General features: G+C 38.2%; 1 protein-coding gene across 1 annotated transcript in view; it reads right to left on the reverse strand.

Moving 5' to 3' along the window:
• Positions 1–5,430: 5,430 nt before the first annotated feature.
• LOC149144920 (uncharacterized) overlaps positions 5,431–22,133 on the reverse strand; it is a 188,224-nt gene continuing 171,521 nt past the window's right edge. Inside the window, exons 4-6 of the mRNA XM_089452198.1 lie at positions 8,699–8,870; positions 8,297–8,437; positions 5,431–8,197 (exon numbers count right to left, since the gene is read on the reverse strand). Of these exons, the coding sequence (XP_089308324.1) occupies positions 5,507–8,197; positions 8,297–8,437; positions 8,699–8,870 (3,004 nt within the window). The 3' untranslated portion in view covers positions 5,431–5,506. The remainder of the gene's footprint in view (positions 8,198–8,296; positions 8,438–8,698; positions 8,871–22,133) is intronic.

Raw genomic sequence — 22,133 nt, forward strand, 5'->3', positions numbered from 1 at the left:
CAAACCCCTTCTCCTCCATAACAGACATTGAAATCAAGTTCTTCTTCATCCCCGGAACATACAAAACATCCATGACCTTCAAAGGAGGCAAAGACTCCCTCTCAAAGGTCACAGTCCCCACACCAACAACTCTCACAGTGCGGTCATCTCCTAGTACAATCTCAATATCAAGTGCCCTCTCTGCAAGCTCTGAAAAGAACTCCCATGCACTTGTCATATGGCGGGAAGCCCCGCTGTCTATGTACCACACATCGGATGATGTACTCCTACTAGATGTAGAAGTAATAAATGCAAAGTCCTAGTCAAACTGTGAAACAAACTGCTCCACCTCTGCTGAAGCTGCAGTACCCTTCTTCCCCTTGTTCTTCCTCTTAGGACACGTAGCAGCATAGTGTCCCATCTTCTGACATGCCCAACATTTGACTTTGGATATATCCATATCTTTCTTCTTCTTCTTCTCCTTTCCCTTAGCCCCATCTGATGAGGTCCCTTTCTTGGCTTTCCCTTTGTTCTTCCCCCTGGCTATCAAGGCTACATCCTCCTCATCTGCTATCTTCACCCCACCACTGCCAGTCTTCCGTATCTCATGCTGCACACAATCATCCCAGAATCTGTCCCAATTGGGAAGATTCTCCCTAGAGGTAACAACATCTCCAAAGACCTCCCAAGACTTAGGAAGTCTCGCTACAGCTATCCTGACAAACTCTGTGGGTGCAACTACTTCACCAATAGTAGTCAAATCATCACGTACCTGTTTGACCTTGCCAAGATAATGAACTACACTTTCAGCCTTTGTCATCTTGATGTTCTTCAATTGTTCTTTGAGTACCATCTTCCTACTCTCATTGGTACTCTAATAGAGAGTGGTTAGAGCTGTCCACATCTGATATGCATATGTGTTTCCTCTCACCTGAGGAACCACATGATCCTTCAGACTGTCCATCAAAATCCTTTTTTCCTTTGCATTATTTTTTGTGAATTCAATAAGTTCATCTACAACAGTAGGAGGTACAACCACTTGCCACACTATGTCCCAAACTGCTACTTCCTCAAACACTGTGTGAATTCTGTCATTCCAAACGTCATAGTTGGATATCCCATCCAATCTGTCCTCTATCCTTAAGAACACGGCCAGGACTGCTGTCCAAAATTTACAAAACCAAGAAAATGGAGAAATGAACTTTCAAGCACACCTTGCTGTCCGAAAAGTTCAGTCTGTGTGAAATTTCACCTTGTTGTCCCAAACTACTCTCTGCTGTTCAAACTGCAATTTTCAGCCTATGGCTCTGATACCATGTTGAAATTTGATGACTAAAAAAAAAAAGTTTCTGCAATCCCAACCCAATTTTAATTTCACCTTATCACTCCCATTCAATTAAATGCCCTTTCCGATAAACATACATTCAACATATAGAATTATGGAAATGAAATTTTTAGATTAAAACACATGGGACTGTCAACACGCGCTGAAAATAAATATGGACATAACAAGACCAACAACACACATAAAAATACACACAGATTTTTGGTCAACTTAGACCTAGGTAAAACCCCTTCAATCTTCTCCGGGGAAACCTGTTAGAGAGCTCTTCAATTTTATTTATCTTTCAAGTTAAGGAAAAATACATTTGCAGACAAAACAAAACAGCAAAATATAACTTATCTCTTCAGCGCAAAACTCCTTGAAAACTGTGCCCACTTTGCCTCGATTTTCATGCCCACTTGAAGCTGAAAATATGTACTATACAGATACGACTGTATGGATTTCCGTACCGCTGTATGGACTGTACATATTTTTTTTTCAAAAACTTCACTCGAACAGTGTGTGGCTCACAACATTCAATATTGTTCGTACCGTACCTTCTGTTGTCTTCTATGCCTTGATTTCCATGCACAACTTTGCCTAGAAATCACACCTTCAGCTTGCTGCAACAAATTTCTCCTTAAGAACTTTTCTCAAGCTCTTAGCCTCCTTTCTCCAATATGCTCATGAAGAATGAATGCAACCTCTCTTTTCTTCCCCCCTTTTGTTTCCCTAAATGACTTTTGGGCAACCCTAAGATCTAATGGCTTAGATTCATTTAGATCAATGGATGAGAATAAATGTGCATTAATTCTCACTTTCTATTTTTTTAACTCACCCATTGAATAAAGAACCCAAATTGTACTTTATGTCTAAAGTCACTTTTTACTTTATAATTTAACATTGACTTTACCACTTATAAAGTCACTTTCATTTTATAAAATCACACTTAGGAAAATAATTATTTTGGACACTTTTCCCTAGGTAGAGACTAGCCCATGGGAAACCACTTGTCCAAGGTACATTAAAAAGCAACAAGTAAATGATTTATTATTATTATTATAGGTATACAAAAGCTCATTGCAAGGTGCAAAGCAGACAACGTTTGAGTTTGAGATGAAGGACATCAACATGATGCATTGTTTCTTGGGTTTGGCCGTTTGGTAAAGACCAAGGGAGATAGTCCTTGGGCAAACTGAGTATGCGGTTGAGATCTTGAATATTTTCTGGATGGAGGACTGCAAACCTATGGCCACACCCATGATCACTAACTTAAAGAAGGAAACAACTTCAGATTCAGAGTTGGTGGATCTAGTGTTGTATATCCCATTGAAATGATCCCTTATGTATTTGGTCAACATTAGGCCAAATATATGTTTTGCAGTGAAAATACCTTACGCCAGTTCATTATGGCACTAACACGGGAGCATTGGATGGCAATAAAACATGTCCTCATATATCTTAGGGGCACAATGGAGTATGGTTTGATATAATCTTGGAGATGGTAAAGTTGCAGGGATAGTTAGAATTGGATTGAGAAAGAAATGCAACAAGCAAGAAGATCATCTTAGGGTGTTGCTTTAGCTTGGGATTGGTGATGATATCTTTGTTCAATAGGAAATACACTTTTGTGGCACTTGGCTCAAGAGAGGCAAAATACATGGCAACCAATACTGGTAGTTGTGAGGCCATCTGGCTTCGCAAGTTGCTTGTACAATTGTTTGATCCCATAGTCATTTATTGTGATAATCAGATTTCTATCAAACTGAGAATTTGGTGTTTCATGACAGGTCCAAGTACATAATGATCATATGTTACTTCATATGAGACGAGATTTCAAAGGGAGTAGTGACGCTCCAATATCTTTTGAGTCTCGACAAATCAACAAATATTTTGACCAAACCTTTACCAAAAGAGAAATTCGACACATTATGAGGCTTAAAAAAAAGCCTCGAAAAAAGATAACTAATCTCATCAATCTAGTCTCCTCAATCTTCACTACCACCTAAAGAGTAATTAAAAAAAACTTTCATGGTTAATCTTATCCATGCACTTCTTACTGAGAGCAAGCATATTTCATATACATTGATCGTATATAATACTAGAGGATCAAAGTTTACACAAAAAGATACATGACTTGAGATAGAGTCAATGAGCTGAACTATCTGCCCATTATAAAATAATCTCAGACCTACGTCTTCAAAACTAAAATGTCACCATTATAGGCTAATACTCAAGCAATAGTTTGATTTGATCCCAACAAATATCCCCCTCGTCAAGTAACCTTGCCTTTCAAGTGGGTATATTGAAAAGAGTTATTATCATAGATAGTAGTTCATCAATTCTGTTTAACAAAATGACCAAAGAGCTCTATCAAGGATGGAACTTTTCATGGTAAGGAAATAACATCGACATCACCAACTTGGATCAACTTTGGTGTGAAATAGGACGGTGGAAACGGCCTAAAGAAGCTTGGGAAGAACGGGTGTGTACATTTTGCACGTCTGGGGTTGTGGAATCGGAAAAACATTTCATTTTGGAATGTGATGCATTCAAAGACATCAGAGAAAGTTATGAGAACATGTTGGCATCAGTGTCTTGACATTGTCTTTTTAGCGAGGGGATTATTGGAAAATTGGGTCAGCTCATCATCAATTAGAATTGGAAAAAAATTGAATTGCAAAAAGCGAAAAACAAGAAACTAATGGTCTCATAGACTATTTTTAAGCTCGTAGACCTTAAAATATCATTTCATTCTCATTTCACAGAAATCTATTACACGTTAGAGTGACATTCTAACATACCGGAATATCTTCACAAGAATACCCTTCGAGGCAAAAGAAGCGCGTGACGATATTTGTCATTAAGGGGCAGTTATATAAGAGGCCTTTGGATGACCACCTTTTACGTTATCTAGAAAGGGATGATGTCACCTGCATTCTCTAAGAGTGCCACGATGGTGTTTGCAGTGGTCCTTTTCGTGGTCATTCTACTGCTTGTTGACCCCAAAATTGTTTGGGTCACATTGATCCATGTTGGACAATTGAGTTAGGTATCTTGCTCGGTTGCCTTGGTGTATTTACAAAGAATGATAACAGAGTGCTTGATGCTCAGCGAAACACTTCTGATAGTGCTTAAAATTCAGTGTGACGTAGTAACTGAAATCAATAATATTAACAAATATGGACTTTCAGCCTAAGCTGTTTTCTAAATACAGCTAAAATCTGGTAGAAATATGTTGGAATCACAAGTTTGATTTGGAAATTTTGTACTAAGTGCCCTAAGAGTTTTTCATGGCGCTGAATATATTTTTGCATTCAAAAACAGATCTTAAACAACAACAAAAACATGATCCAACCAAATATTGTTTTGTCAGATTCGAGCTAAAGACTCCAAAACTTAAAGTATTTGGACAATGCCATTTTGTGTATGCAGCAAAGCAAATCACTATATATATATATATATAAACACCTACCTTGCCATCTGAATTTTGATAAAGAAAAAAAGTAAGAAACAAGACCTGCTATCTATTTAATTCAGGAAAAAAAAGAAGAAAGAAGACATGCTATCTATTTAATTTGTGCAAATTTAGATGTTAAAAGGCTTTAGTTTATTTTGGCTCAATGCAATTAATATTCTTCCAAACTTGTCAAAAATCTTAAAAATTAGAAATGATAAAACATTGTCTTCTTCAATATATCTTTAGCTTATACTACCATTGAACTTTCTATTTAAATTGTGCAAATTTGGATATTACAAGGCTTTAGTTTATTTTTGGCTTAATGCAATTAATATTCTTCCAAAATTTGTCAAAAAAATTAGAAATGATAAAACATTTTCTTCTTCAATATATCTTTAGCTTATACTACAATTGAACTTTCATAAGTATCGTTCATGATAGTAAAAAATCAATTTTACTCCAACTCTAAAAGAATTGAAAAACAATAAAAGCAATAAGGAATTTATGAAATAATAAAATATTGAACAGATTATCGAATATGTGCTTGCATGTTACTCAATACTGATTGGTTGAAAAGGGCTATAACTAATCTTACTTGCCAGAGAGACCAATAACTAAATACAAAACCAAGCAATGTGTAAAACGGTAAATTTCACTGCAAGTGATCTTCAAATATACAACCAGACATGGACAGTCTCTAATAAAATCGATGAGTTGCGACAACCATTCAGAATAATTTCAATTCACCGTCTGTTAGATTTGATGGCCTCAAACATTGCAGTCAAATTATCATAATCTGGAAGTTTTGGATGAACATGTGAACCACCCTTTGTTGAGCTCTCCCTTGATGTTTCCGACCCTCTAACAGAAAGTGGAGATTGAGTATTCTGAGATGACACTGTGACGCTGGGAAGCGACTGTTTAAGAGGTTGAAACTCCGGCTTATACTGAGATGACTGAATACGAGACTCAGCAACCCGATTTGGTGTTGGTGCAGAAAGATTTTCTGCATGTTTTGGATTCTGATGTTTGAAGTCTGATGATGTATCATGTGATGAGCCATTGAAGAGAGGAAGCTTGTTAATATGACTACTAGTACTATCATTGTATCTTTCCAACTCAATCTCCTCTCCACTCTCAGAGGATGTGTCAGAATCATAGATGTAAGATGCTGGAGTTTTGGATTTTGAACTCTTTAGATTTCCTCGCCTTGATGGTGATTCTTCAACAGATATGCTAGGAATGGTTTCCTGCATGTTAGTACTACTCTTATGAGCAAGTTGATCTTTCTCTTCCCTTCTCAAGGGTTGTGATTTTCCTGCACTAGGTTTAATATCATGATGATAGACTCTATTTGAAGGCTGATGATAATGATCTGGCCTGCTATTTATTTCCTCCGGCAGATGCAGGTTCCTTTGAGATTTTCCATTTCTAGCATGGACTTCAACAAAATGCCTTCCAGAATCATTTGAAGTTGAACTTGGTTTCCCTGTCATCCTTAGACTGCTCTGATCATCCTCATCTGAGCTTGAATCAGAAAATACATCACCCAATGTTGAAACCTTTCCTAGAAGGCTCTTTTCATTCAAAAGGGTAGATTGAAAGTGGGCTTCAGAGGTCATAGAAGCACCTGGAGGTCGGCGCTGGGGAGGCTGAGACAGTGGAAGTTTTGAATACAATTGGTTCTGTTCTTCAAAAGAACTTGACTTTGTGACAGAAGCATGCTCAGTGTATTGTGGAATCCCTTTAATATCTGAAGGTTTCCCATGGGGTGAGTTATCAAACTGAGGAGTGTCATTAACTGCACCTCTACTATCTTCAGTACCTTTTGATTTGATCTCCTCAGCACTCTTAGAGTTCAGTCTAACAGAATCATAAAAACTAGTTGATGGTCGAGTGTCTGTATGTAAGATATCTGTTTCTCTTCTCCAAGGTGGGAATTCCTCATCAGAATCACTTACATCGGTATCCTTGCTGACATGACACTGCTCTTCTTTACCATAAAATTTAATGTCATTAACTGCATTTCCACTATCTCCAGCATGTTTTAATTTGATCTCCTCAACACTCGAATTCAGTCTAACAGAATCATAAAAGCTAGCTGATGGTTCAGAGTTTGTATGTGAGATCACTGTCTCTCTTCTCCAAGGTGGGAATTCCTCATCAGAATCACTAACATTGGCATCTTTCTTGCTGACATGACGCTGCTCTTCTTTACCATCAAACTTAATGCCATTGACTGCATTTCTACTATCTTCAGCATGTTTTAATTTGATCTCCTCAGCACTCGAGTTCAGTCTAACTGAATCATAAAAACTAGTTGATGTTCGAGCGTTTGTATGTGAGACTACTGTTTCTTTTCTCCCAGGTATAAACTCCTCATCAGAGTCACTAACATCACTATCTTTCCTGCTGACAAGATGATGCTCTTCTTTACCATCAAAATTTTCTTTCTCTTCCCTTCTAATGCGTTCAGACCATAAAATAGGTGTTGTACTGTCACAGTTAATTCTATCTGAAGGCTGCTGATAAGGGTCCATCCTGCTCGTCCTTTTTAAATGCACTTCATAGTCACTATCAGCCTCTCCTCTCCCCTTCTCTTGACTGCCCTGCCAATTTCCACTCTCCTGAGACACTGCATTCTCAGTGTGAGTTTCAACATAATCCCCCCCATATAAATCATTACCATCAAAGAACTGTTTTTCACTCTGCACAAGATCATTGGAGCTATGTTTTCTTGTTATCCTTGAATTACTCAAATCTTTAGTCTCATCATCTCTTTGGTTTGAACTAAATGGAGTAACCCTGACTCGTGTTGAACCTTCCTTTATAAATCTTTCAGGATTTGAAAGATCAGCAGCAGCCTTTGCGGCTTCACATGCCTTCTCTGCAGAATAAGCAGCTGCCTGAGCAGCAGAAGCCGCATCTTTGAAATTCATATTCCACTCTTGGCCATTAGAGTTCAAAAACCCACTCTCGTTGGATATATTAGATGATGTTGAGGATTTGGCTATTAAATCTTCTTTTCTACTGTCCATTCTATCAGAGGTTGACTGCACAGATGAAGAATATTTGCCAACAGGCATATTATTTGTGGCAAAGGTATTTGAGGAAGATTGAGATGGTTGTCCACGCTCAATATTGGCACTAGAAAGTGAAACGGATGAGCTTGTGCTTCCTTTCTCATATTTTACATTGTCAACAGATGATGTAGCCGAAGATGCGAAGTCCTGGGAAATTTTAGTTGTTGAAGGGGCCATGTAAGGTGCAGCAACTCCAGAGTGAGAACTTCTAGAATTGTTAGGCATTCCACTTACACTTTGATTAGAAACCTGGGGCTCAGGTTCATATTTCTGCTGAGAAACAGACTGATGGGGTTCCTTGATAGATTCTATAGTCGTCTTGGTAGCACCAACAAATTTACTTGGGCCATCCTGATCAAAGAAAAGGTAAATAGGTTAGCGATGCCAACAGCCTTGAAAATGAAACCATGAACTTATCAACAGGGTAAAAGATTTTAGCAAAGATCTTACAAGCATGTCTTCAGGGGGTTTCAAAAGTTCTTTTTCAGAGTCTGCTGGATTCCAATCAATTTGGTGCTCCTTGGCTATTTCTTGCATGAGCTTCAGCTTTACTTCCCCACTAGGGGTTCTCACAGATAGTTTTTCAATAACCTGGAATAAATGAGGCCACCACTAAACATGTAAGAAAAGACTAAAAAGGCATCTGGAACTCTAACAATATCTTTGGCCAGACATGAATAGCTGATGGGCAATCATAGACATGGGCTGATAGTTATACCTGCTTCTGCTGTTAGGAAATTAAGTTTCCGTTTGAATTTTGCACCAATGCCAGGGAGGATTTTGTAATGAATTTTATCAACTAAAATAACAATCACCGCCTACAAAGGTCTCAGATATCAAGGTTGGACTCACCGTTCTGTTTACACCACAATCTGGGCGCAACTCAGCTGCTGCAGCTACAAATTCTTTACCATATTTTGACCCAAAGAGGCTGCGAATTTCTATAAGTTCTGGAATGTCAGCACATCTTGGAGCTGCAAATATCAAACTTGATATTGCTTCCCGCAAATCAATAGGGCAGTTCCTGCCAATAAACAGGAGGTGATAAATAACTTGGACCTGGACTGTTACTCCAAAATAAGAACAAACACTATTTGGAGGTCTGCATTGTTAGTCCTTGAAAGACAGAAACCAGAATGATGCTTTGAAGGCTTATGCTAGACTGGTAATATTTGAATAAATGAATATAAATAAAATGAGGTATTGAATGTTATTAAGCTGCAACTATATCAAGTACAACAACAGGAGCTTTTTCAATCACTACCAAACAAATTTCTGTCTCTCTAATCTTATGGGCCTCAAACATCTTGACATCAATTTCAAAAGGAAAAAGCAATGTCTAGACTCTGCCATTTACCACCCACAAGAAGTCAAGAGTGGACCACCAAAATGGCCAAAATAATATAATAAAGTGGACAAAGTCCAAATGAAACCATTATTTTGTATATTTCAAAGAAATATCATGATATATTTATATATTTGGGTATGATTTTTCTCCAAAACTCACAATATTGATTAAACATAACCAAGATATTGAAATTATTATGTAATATACCCACATGCTGTGGGCACATTTGTGTCTATCTGTGCATTTGTTATTTCATTAATTTGTTTGTTTGGGTTTTATAATTCCATATAAAGGCCCACACCTTTTGGATACCCTTATGAAATACATTACAATGTCTAACTTGAAGCAATGTTAATTTCTAAAATGCAAACTCCCTATCGCAAGAAATATGATATCACGTCTGTTATTGTCAGATAGGTTAAAATACCAATGTCACTCATATGATTATCCTCTGCTTTATTGGTGGCCTAGGGTGGAGGGTACTTTTATGGAACAAAAAATAATATGTATGTTATCAAGATCTTTTATTTCCTTCCAACTCATAAAAATGTGCTCTTAAGGTGACAACCAAAGTGAATGAAATGTCACAACTCCAAGTTTGATGTTGCCCACAAATAATTTCAATCCAAGTCTAATGCTAAATGTTTTCAAAAACGTGCAATGCCATTTGCATCCATCAAACCTTGTGTGTTTGTAGTGAAAGCATAAGCAGTCCCAATGGAACACTCTAGAAAAGACAAGGACTAGAAATGAATGGCAGAATACTAGTACCAAGAAGTGATGACTATACGTCATGCCAAGGATTCAACTATGGAAAGTGAAGTACCAATTTTTCTTATATTCTTCAAATATGACTAGCAACCTTTTCTTTTGCCAATAAAAATTGTTCATTTGCATTTAGAAGTTTTCTCAATCAGTGTTCTTTTGCACAATTGTCTTCTTTTTCAACTGATTCCTCAACTTTTCACATGCCCTTTTTCCAAGAATAAATTTTAGTTTACATCAAAGATGAAATGTATGGTTTTTTTCAAATATATTATATACATTATAAAAAGCGAGTTTTGACTTCTATAACTGGACTATTTTAAGTACTTTATTATCATTATGTAATAAGTCAATATCCCTCGATAAAAAGAGAAACATCTAACACTTCATTGGTCCCAACCCTTTGTTGCCTATTTAAATTAAAAAGATTGTGTAAATGATATATGGACTGTAGGAGATTTTTGCTAGTAAGTAAAAGATTTGAATATAGGCTAGATTACCAAAGATATGGAGTCTACGAGGTTGACCACATATATGAGTATGCAAGATTGGCCTGGCATAACCACAAATTCAGTTCCATGAGATAAAACCTTTCTATCCTAGTCCAATCAGTGTTCTTGTTTACCACCCAAGGAGCCCCGATTACAATATTGTAACAGAACTTATTTAGTAAACAAACTATGTCCATCTGAATGTATTTGACAGTATAATTGGAATTATTATTTTTCTAGAATATATATATAGCAGTTGGTACCTTGGTGAAAAGCTTCACTAGGCAACCTAGATTGAGAGCAAGAATGGGAGAGTTATCATTGTCATCTCAACAAGTACTACCCTCATTTCTGTAGTTGGACATAATCCATCACAAGAGAGGTTTCCCTCGTAGATCTTAGGGATTAAGTAACCCAGTTAGTCTTAATGCTGAATGCTCCCTAAGGGTTCTTCGACAAGAGTTCACCCAAGGATGGGTTGCAATTATCAGGGTTTGGGTGAATTATGGTATAATTCCAAGAGAGCAAGTTCAAGGGTTCCTATGGCTCAATCTAGAAGGTTTAGGTTGACCAATAGAGGCTCAAATAGATTCCCAAGCACATGCAATCAACAAATTACACTTGGCCCTTGTAAACTATGTTTTAACTATTAAATTTACAGCATGTAAATAGTTTACAACAGCAATAAAATAAGCCTTAGAATCTAGGTAGGACATCTTCAAGCGTAGGTTCGTCAAAGGTGAGGTCCAAGTGACCTAAATGTACAATTTATAGATATCCTCTCTGATAGCCTGATTTAGTACTTGTCTAGTCGACAAAAGTTGGCTTGGCACATCAAGGGAAAACCTAAATGGGGGAAGGTGCTCTAGGAAGAGAGTGATTAACCAAAGAAGCCGAGACACCTCTCAAAACCAACCTCATGATTAGCCTGAGAGAGGATTTGATGCAAGAGCCTCCAAGGAGGAAAGAGGAAGGTAGGTATATCTCTCTCTCCCAACGGTAGTCTCTGAGAGATTGAACTCTATGAAGGAAAGAAACAAACAAAAAATGACCTCAAGGTAGAAAGGGTGAAATTGTGAATGCCGAACTTTGCCTAGATGATGGGTTGTCGAACTATTTGCTTACATCTGATGGTGTGCTTAAGAAGCAAGATATATACTCTCTCTAGCCTAGTCTAGTCTGTTTGCAACAAGGTAAGTCCCTAGATCTCAAAGCCATAAAGAATTGTGGGTTTGATAATGGCCTGCGTGAGGTAGAGTTTAGTCAAAACGTCTTGAAACTTCCCCTAGAATCATTGTATCCCAATGAGGACCAAGGAATCATACCCTTTTTTGAGACAAGGTTGGAGGCCCTGCCAAAGTGAGGTCCTATGAACCATACTCCTAGGTACGTTGTGTTGATCTCAATCTTTGTCCCTTGGTAGTAGAAATGTAAGTCTGTAAGAGGGCTCTTCGATGCAATGAAGATCAAAACCTTGGTTTTACCCCAAGTTGACCATCGGATATCAAAGCACCCAAAAACTAGCTAGTGCATCTTTTTGTCTCTATCAACCCTCGATGGTAGAAGTCGACATGGCCAATTCATTAGTGAATTGAAGCAAGGAAATCAACACTTGATATAGAAGACAAGCATCCCCTTCTTGGATATGGTCATGACATCGATATAGATCCTAAAGAGGGTTGGTATGATGGGGCATCCATGTTTTACCTTGATTGTACTCCGGATTAAGTTAGAAAGGCCATGTGCCATCTTGAGGTTTCCGAATACATTCATATAGTCTCCTAATCGCTGCTAGCAAGGTCTTGAAAATGCCAATGTCATGGAGTCTTTGGAATAATGCCTCTCTTAGAACGGTAAACATTGTCTGGAAGTCTACAAAGCAACTAAAAAACTTCGAAGAGCAATGATGAGCCTCCTTTGAAGATGTGAATTGTGGTAGTTGGGCGGAAACCAGCCTGTCCTCTAGCCTTCTAAGATGACGGTTGTCCAACTCCTTAGAAATCCACTAGTGTAGGACTATGGTGTAAAGCTTGGAGAATGTATGAACCACCATGATATTCTGGTAGTTGTTTGGATCAGAATTGCTCCCTAATTTGTGGATCTTATGAATAATGTGCCTAGTCCACGAGGGGGAAGCCTGAATATACAACATGATTAAATAAATCAGCTATATGGGAATCAAGGGAATGGACACCATGCTTAAGGAATTTATTAATTCTTTTATACTAGATCTGATTTATTTTACTTCAACAATTTATTAAAAACCCAGAAAATATTTATCTCAAATATTTCTGAAAATGCTGATAAAATAAATGCACTGCTATATTAACTTAGAAAATAAAATGCAATAGAAGTAAAATAAGGAAATCAATCACACTACAACAACAAATTTGTACCCAACACAATCTTCCTTCATATTAAATTTCTCAAAAAAATTTGGGCCTAGACCCACAAAGAAATACAACTGATGGGAACCTAGAACTTGGCCCCATCGGGAAAAATTGGCCTCAAAAAATTGACCCCTTGGAAATCGGCACTACTGAAGAAACTCGACCTCCTCCAATAATTCAGCCTTTGGATATTTCGGCCCTCTTCCAGTAATTCGGCCCTCCTCTTCAATTGATTCGACCTCTTTCTTTCTTAGCTTTGGCTTCCTTGAAATTTTCTCCTAAAATTCTCTGCTACAATTCTCCTCACTTCTCTTCAGTCTAATTGAGCCTCTCACTCTTGAGAAAATCACTTCCTCAACAATAATGTGTCTTCACTTCTCCCTTAGGCTTATTTATAATTTCATTAGGCCAAAATCACCAACCCTAATCTCCTAAGTGATCAATGGCTAGGATTAAATCCTAAGCCTCACTTGAGATCAACTGTTGAGATTAAATCTAAGTCAAATAATTTTATTATTTATCCTTAAAACTTTGGCATAACATTCCACAATCATTAAATAGATTAATTATTGTACTTTTCCTAGGTTAACCTTAGGAAAAAAATCACTTGATCCACCAAGAAAGCACCTAAAGAGGCAATCAAATATCTTCTACATGTTAAGACACAAAGCCAATGTAGAAGACCTTGTCTCTATAAAACACAAATTTCCCCTTCATTAGAGGCACCAAGTGCAAATATCTCCTCGTAATCTTCTCCTTCCTTCTGGGAAAAACCTCTTGCCACAAACCTCACTTTGTACTTCTCAACAGTGCCATCTGTTGCATGCTTGATCTTAAAGATCCATCGATAAGCAACCACTAATTTCCCCTCAAGCCTTTGTACTATCTCCCAAACAACATTCCTCATGATGTAACTATACTCTTCCACCATGGCGTCCCTCCAAACCTACAGGTTTGTTGCCTCCTCAAAGGTAGAAGGCTTAGACTCACTGATGTTGCTCATCAAGGCCATACAACCAGCCTAGATCCATCTTAACTCCGGATCTACCAAGCGCCGAGAGGGATCAAATCTCTTTGTACTCTAAAAGAGGTTTCCATCTCAAGAGATTTGATCCCTCTTGGCACTTGGTAGATCCAAAGTTAAGATGGATCTAGGTTAGTTTAATTATTAATTATAATTATAATTATAAATATAATTTTATTTTTATTTTATTTTGACCAGTTCAAAATGTTAAATAGGACATTACAACATCTCTAACATATTGGGCTAGAGACTTTTATTGTTTTTATGTTTTTTAATTTTATATATATATATTTTAATTTATTTTATTTTATTTTGACCAAGTCAAAATGTTTAACAAGAAATTACAACATATTTACAAAGGTGCAACTAGAAAATTTGGTTGGTGCTCTACTCTCCCTGAAAATTCTGCTAGGAGCCTCCACATGCTCTTCATCATCTCTCATTCTCTGCTCATCCCATCTTGGCCTCCTCCTGGTAAAATTCTGCTAGGAGCCTCCACATGCTCCTCATCATCTCTCATTCTCTACTCATCCCATCTTGGCTCAAAGGAACATCTCACTCCTCCTGATCTGATGGTTGTGCCCCTACTGCTAGTGTTGTTGGTACTTGCTCAAGCTTCAGACTCTTGCTCCCAGTCCTTTGCCACTGTTGGATTTGCCCCATATGACCTCCTAAAGGTCCTACCCTCTTCAAATTTTACATCCCTCCAGACCATTATCTTCCTCTGTCTTGGAATGCAGACCCTATAGGCCTTCGAAGTCCCTTTGTATCCAACAAAAATGCTCCTCTCTGATGAGGGCCCTAGTTTAGTTCTTGTTACCCACCAAAATGGGTAACCCCCTAGGAGAAAACTTTTCTCCTATTTTTGACAGCTAGCAACCCCACACATTAGCTTGATGATGATGATATGCCAACTCCTTCATCATCTGTATCGACCACTACACCTCAGATCGAGCATTCCTCTTGAATGAAGATGGGCTACCACTCAACAGGTACTCTGATCATTTTGTAATTGGGTGCTTTTATTTAACGTTTTAGGCATTTAGTATGGAAAAAGGGGTGGTCTAGATGATTGCCTGATCATGACTGTAAACTTGTTCTCACTTTACTAGGGGGGCTAATTGTTAGCCCTAGTCCAGTGGGACATCCCCTGAGGCCTTAGGGTTATAAGGGGGACACCACTTGGAAGACCCGGATTGAAATAACATGTTCATTCTCCCTTTTACCATATTTAACACATTCCATGTCACATTATAAACCCTTGATAACATCTCTATTATTTGGGTTTAATTGTCATTTGTTCATTGGGATTTGGCAGTGTCTTATTGTTAAAATTGGAAACTAGGGCCAAAATCCACCTTAGACAACTCATATGATGGAGATGATATTTTTATTGGATTCCTCTTTCTGAGAGGTGTAGGATTGATCTAAAGATCATCTCATTCTGACAAGTACAAATGGAATTATGAATTTATTTCTTCTATGGACAAATTGTCAAGGTCGGCTAGAAGTCTAATGTAGGCTCATGAAGCCCAACATACGTGTCTCTTCACCCTCAATGTTGTGTATATATAGAGGAGTTATTTTCCTCATTTGGTCACTTTCTCTCTCCTCTCCTCATTGGTTTGTACAGCAAACAGGAGCAGCTCTTCTTCTCTATGCGTTGACTTGGGTTGACTGAAATTACAGGCCGAAAATTTCAGATCTGTTTTTGGGCTATTACAAGGATGTTGACCGAGGGTCAAACTTCATCTTTTGACAGCGTTTTTCAAGTAGGAAATTCGTTTTTCTTAGGCTGCAGCTCCTGGCACAAAAATTGAGGTGTTTGCAGCTGTTTGACCAACGTCGACTGCAGAGCTGTTGACCAAGTTTGACTAGATTTTTCGGGGCTGTTTTGGGCTGATTTGGACTATCTTTGGAGGCCGAGTTGACTGGGTTTGACTCAGCTGAATTGAAGGAGAATTTCTACCAGTTTCACCAGTGTTGACTTTATGGTTAGGGCATCCTATTGACTGCATTTTGACTAGACTGTTTTGACATTGTTTGGGCAAGTGAATTTTGTATATTGTACTCTCTCTCTCTCTGCTGAACTTTTGAAGAATAATAAGAAGATTTGATCAAAGGGTTTTTCCCTGGCATCCGCCAAATATTGTGTCCTCTTGTCTTGCCTTGTCTTCTGCTTATTGTTTATGTTCTATCTGCATTTACTATCAATGTTAATGTGATTTCTAATCTGGAAATTGATATTGAGCTAATAAGAAAATTGAAGTGAATTGCTCTAAAGCATAGAACATACCATTGTTATGTAAAATTAACATGGTATCAGAGTATAAGAGAGAGGAGCAATCACTGAGATTTGTTGATCAAGGACAAGATTCAATGGCCTCCTCATCTTACTTCAAATCTGATGACAAGCTCAATGATAAGCCTGATTATCATGCATGGAAGATGTCTCTTGACTTTGGAAAAGCATGATGCTATGGACTACGTGCAGGGAAAGATTACTGAACCTTTCTTCAAATGCACCGGCTGCCACTAAGACGAAGTACAAGAAATGTGAAGTCAAAGCTCAGAAGATCATCAGGGATTCTATTCTGCTTACATCTCCGATTTGGGCACATCTAAGGAGATGTATGACAAGTTGGTTAGCATGTTTAAACCTAGCTATACAAACCAAGTCCTCTTTCTCAAGAACAAGTTGAAGGAGATAAAAAAGGGAAGAGGAGAAGATATCCAATCCTACTTCGTGAGGATCACCGAAATAAAAAATGATCTTCTTTCAATTGGAGAAGTTATTGCTAATAGGGAGTTCATTCTCATTGCCCTTGGAGGTCTCCCTCGTGAATGGGATGTGTTCAACACTACTATCCTCAACAATGACTGGATTCCAGGTTTTGATGAATTGTTGACTAGATGTGCTCAAGAAGAAACAAGGATGATAGAAAGAGACATGCCTTCGAATAGGAATGATCTTATTGCATTCTCCGCTCATGCTAAAAAGAAGAACAATGCAAGTTCAAAGAAGCAATGTCAAGGAAGATCGTGATTCAAAGATGGAAGAAAGGGTAGATGCTTTATTTGTAACAGGTTTGGCCACTATGCTAGGGAGTGCCCTAATAGAAGGGATACACCTCGGGATGATGACAACAACAACCGCAACAATTTCAGGGGCAAAAGGAAAAAGGAATGCTCTCGCTACTCAACATGGAATGGTCGACTTTCCAAAAGATCAAGAAACTCCAAGTATGATGAATCTAATGTTGTAGATAACAAGCAAAAATAATTTTATCTTATATCTGACCTCTCTATTGCCTCTCCTTTGGATACCTTGAGAAATTGGTTGATTGATAATGGTGCCTCAAGGCACTTCACTGGGTATAAGGAAGCTCTTTCAAATCTAATAGAAAAGGATACAAATTTAGAAATCATTCTTGGAGACAATGCCACCTATCCCGTGAAAGGATTTGGGAATGTTACTCTTCAATTGAATCAAAGTAACACCATTCATCTACAAGAAGTACTATATGTACCCAATCTAAAGAAGAATCTGGTATCTATCTCGACAATGGAGGACAAAGAATTCAAGGTAGCATTCATTGATGGAAAGGTACGTGTTTGGAAGAGAAATTTCAAAGAAGCATTTACTCTTGGATTCAGGGTTGATACCATATATCAAGTTGGAGGAAGTCCATTGGGAGCTACGTCTTGCGACACATCTCTTCAATCTGAATTATGGCACCAAAGATTTTCTCATCTACATTATAAAGCCCTACCCGATGCAAGGAAGATGGTGAGAGGTATGCCCGGATTTAAAGTAGAATATGAAGGTATTTGTTAGGGATGTGCCGAAGGAAAACATACAAGGGGACCATTCCCCTCAAGTGATAGCAAGACTACCGCTATTTTGTAATTGGTTCATTCTTATTTATCTGGTATGTTGCCTGTGACATCTTTGGGAGGATATTTATATTATGCTATCTTTGTGGATGACTTCTCTCACAAAACTTGGATTTATTTCTTGAAGAAGAAGGACGAAGTGTTCACATGGTTCCGCTCTTTCAAAGCCTTGGTTGAAAATCAAACAAGGAAGAAGATCAAAATATTGAGGACCGATAATGGAATTGAATATGAATCAAATGAGTTCAATGACTATTGTAGAGAAGCTGGCATTAAGAGGGAGACTACTACCGCATATACTCCTGAGCAAAATGGTGTTGCTGAAAGGAAGAATCGTTCTATTATAGAAGCCACTCGTGCCATGCTTCATGATCAAGGCCTTTCAAAGTTCCTATGGGGAGAAGTTGCCAACACTGTCGTGTATGTTCAAAATAGATGCCCACATCAAGCATTGGACTCCAAAACTCTCGAAAAAGTTTTCATCAGTAAGAAACCTGATGTTTCTCACATTAGAATTTTTGGTAGCCCTGTGTATTTTCATGTGCCAAGAGAAAAGAGAAGCAAATTGGATGCATCTGGGAAGAAAGGAACATTTGTGGGCTACAGTGAAACTTCAAAGGCATATATAGAATCTATGTGCCTGGTCAAAGAGAAGTAGAAATAAGTCATGATGTCACCTTTGATGAAGATGCTGCCCTTGGGAAGATTGAACCTTCCTATTCCAAGGAAGGACAAAGAAGCAGATATAGGAAAGCAGGGAGAACCGCATGATGCACTGATGCCTAATGTTGAAGAACCGATGGATCCCATTGATCCACCTCCTCATGAGCCCTCCTCCTCAAAAAGGAGATGCTCATGGCTTAGGGACACTCTCGAAGATGTCAAGAAACATAATGCACCTCGAGGGACATTTCGTGAAATAAGCCGAATACGTACCAAGGGTACTTAGCTCCCATGAGCACCATTGTTCAAACTGAGCCTTGCACATTCGAAGAAGTAGTGAAGCACCAAGTTTGGAAGGATGTTATGAACGAAGAGTATGAGTTGATTGTGAAGAATGATGTCTGGGATGTGGTCCCTAGACCCAAGGGAAAATTTGTTGTCACCTCGAAATGGTTCTACAAGATCAAGAATGGAACTGATGGAAGTGTTGAAAAGTTCAAGGCCAAGTTTGTTGCTCGAGGCTCCTCTCAAAAGGAAGGTGTGGACTATGATGAGATATTTGCACTAGTTGCCCGATATACCACCATTTGTTCGATCATTGCCCTTGCTGCCTCACAAGGATGGAATTTACATCAAATGGATGTCAAGACCGCCTTCTTGCATGGCTCACTTAAAGAGGAAGTCTATGTTGAACAACCCAAGGGGTTCGAAGTTCAAGATCAGGAGACACATGTATGTAGGTTGAATAAAGCCCTCTATGGATTGAAGCAAGCTCCTCGGGCTTGGTATGAGAGGATCGACAATTATCTGATGAAGCTGGGTTAGTAAGCAATCCAATCATGAAAATGAGTTGAGAGGCATCATAAAGGTTTCTTCCTAAGGATCACATGAGGTTGTTGGCTAAAAATTTGCACGAGGAAATTTGTCTCCAAGTGTTACCCTTGTATATACACGTGTAATAGGGCCTTCCCCATGAATCTGTATTTTATATAAACAACTTTCAAGAATCATACAACAAAGACCCTCTTAACAACCTTGATGACACGAGATAAATTTTGAACACTACTCCGAGTCCTCCATATGTTGCTCAGGTTCTTAATTCCATAGGTCCTTCAAAAGAAACAATACTTTCCTAGCTAACCCTTAACCTACATAGTGTTGAGAGTCCTATTTGTCCCCTTGAACACCAAAATGTCTAGATTGGACAAGATGTTTGACCATGTCCCTCAAATTGCCCATAAAGAAATCAGAAGGTTATTTACCAAGACACTCAAACCCTCTTCTTCAATCACCTAAGATCATAATACCTTCGCAACATTGATAATGCCACATCCTAAAAGGACCTCTAATCCCTCCAATATGCTGAACTTGTTGAATATGGTGATGCACTAAGAATTGCAAAAGAGCATCCCCTTCCACTATCCATATAACCCATATGCAAGCAAGGGCTACCCCTTGCGATTTGACATTAGGAAAACCCAAAACCCTTGAGCTCAAAAAAGGTACATGTCCCATTACCACAAAATCTAGTAGGCAGACTACAAGGCCCCACTATTCAACCTAAGTCTTATTATGTTAACAAGGTATTAGCCACCACTGTCACCTCAATGGCTTCTCTCCAGTTGTTTTGTGGTGAAATTAATCCCAGAAGAGAGGCTTCCCTACAAAGATCACTAAAAAGGTATTCAATTAAGGAGGGCCCAAATGGTGAGATAAGGTCTAATAATAGGAGGAAAGGTGTTGGAAAAGCCTTGAAAGGATGAGATAAGAGTTGCCTAAAGTTCAAGCACACTTCCCTAAGACCTTTGCAATTTAGAAGAGAGTTGTTATAAGTTGGGTTTGTAAGATGTGTAGATTTAGGGCTCACAATGTCATATAACTGCTCAATAAAATAGCCTATAGAGAATAGGATCAACAAAAGACCAATAGGCTATGTGGGAAGCAAGCTAGGGTTAAATAAACAATAGTTTTAAAGGGGTGAATATGTAGATGGAAGCGATAAATACCAAAACGTCAGCCCTAATTTTAAGGTTAAAATATGCAATTAATACCAGATTTTGTTTTTTATAATTTATTCAATGGAATCCCTTTCACTATAGCAATAACATATGGGCATAAAATTGCTATAAATGCAGATTTTAAGTTAACCTTTACCTTAGTAACCATAAAATTAAAGAAAGAGAAATTTATAATGACCATGTAATGTCCCTTTTAAATAAAATTCAAGGAATTCTAGGACACTATAGTTGTTTCTTTTATTTTTACTTCATGAATTTCATCCAAAAATACCATAAAAATTACAAACATTTACATAACAATCAATTTCCAGAAAGTTTCACTCCATAATTTGTTGAGAAAAGAATGCATAAGATCTTATAGACAATAAACTGCAAAATCCAATTGCTTTATTTAATATTTAGAAGGGATTTACATCAAACAGGAAACCTAACAAATAGATAAGTAGGAACAACTCGGTCTTCTTCAAAATCCTTTTATGTCTAGACTCCCAAAACCATAATTGGAAATGAAGCTCAAATTGGAGATCTAGGTGATCCCCACTCCAATTCACAAATTTTCTCTAGATCTACTCACAACTGATATTGATGAAACTCTGTGAGATTTCTGACTAAAATCTCCTCAATAGTGAGACGGGGTTTCGTCCAACACACCAAGAAACCCAAGGGTTTTCGTCCTGGGGCTCTTTGATCCTAAAACCCAAGTGCCAGAAACTCTCCCAAATAAAATACTATCAATCCACAATATGTTCAAATGTCTTGCTTTTCCCCTCTTTTAAAGATCTGATGGATTCCTCTCCAACCTTCTAGAAGCACTATTTATTTTATTATTTTATTCCCACTCTAGAAGCTCCTCCCTTTTTTATTTTATTTAAGTGACCTCTTTATTTTATTTTATTTTATTTAAGTCACTTAATCCTGGAAAATGGTAAATCTACCACTATGATCTCTCCAGCCACTAAAAGTCACTTCTCATCATCCCATCTTGTAGATCTTTTCATCCTAGTTCCAACGAGCTATTACACTAAGTTGTTCCTCCAATGAATCCTCCCCAAAAGACAGCTTTAGTGTATTTAATTAAAATAGAATAATAACCCCATTTTACGAGAATCATCAGAATGCAACGGAACCAAGAACGAACTATGTAAAACTGACCCCGATGATGAAATACAGCAAGCGAACCCCGTCGGACCCCATAAAACTCCTCCAAAACCCTTCAGGCCCATTGATGATGTAATCTCGCTCCTGTGACCTAGCTGACACAAACCTTGGAAATCCATCCTAACCGCATCATAAGGGAAACCAAAAATGGGGATATTACAAATCCTCCCACCCCAAGATTGCTTGCCCTCAAGCAATCCACATCTGTCAACTGTAAAGACATTTGTACACCAATACTAGGATCCCATATGAACCATTGTGTTACATCATGCCTCCATGCCACCCAATTTTGAATGAATCCCTCAATACCTGGATCCCAAACAAATATTTGACTCATCTGACCACCAATAGATCCACCTGGATCCCAATGCCACCATGGCCATCCATCATCACCCATGTCCCAAGGCTACAACTGTACACTATCCCTAGATAGCTAAGGATGGTGCCCCATAAATTACCCTCTTGGTAGGATACTAACACATCACTTCTCTCCAATCCATCCCCTGGCACAAATCTTGTGCATAAGTGCCCAC

This window comes from Pinus tabuliformis, chromosome X, assembly GCF_031772625.1.
Source record: "Pinus tabuliformis cultivar Carrire ecotype Pingquan chromosome X, CPIR1, whole genome shotgun sequence".
Classification (NCBI taxonomy): Eukaryota; Viridiplantae; Streptophyta; class Pinopsida; order Pinales; family Pinaceae; genus Pinus; species Pinus tabuliformis.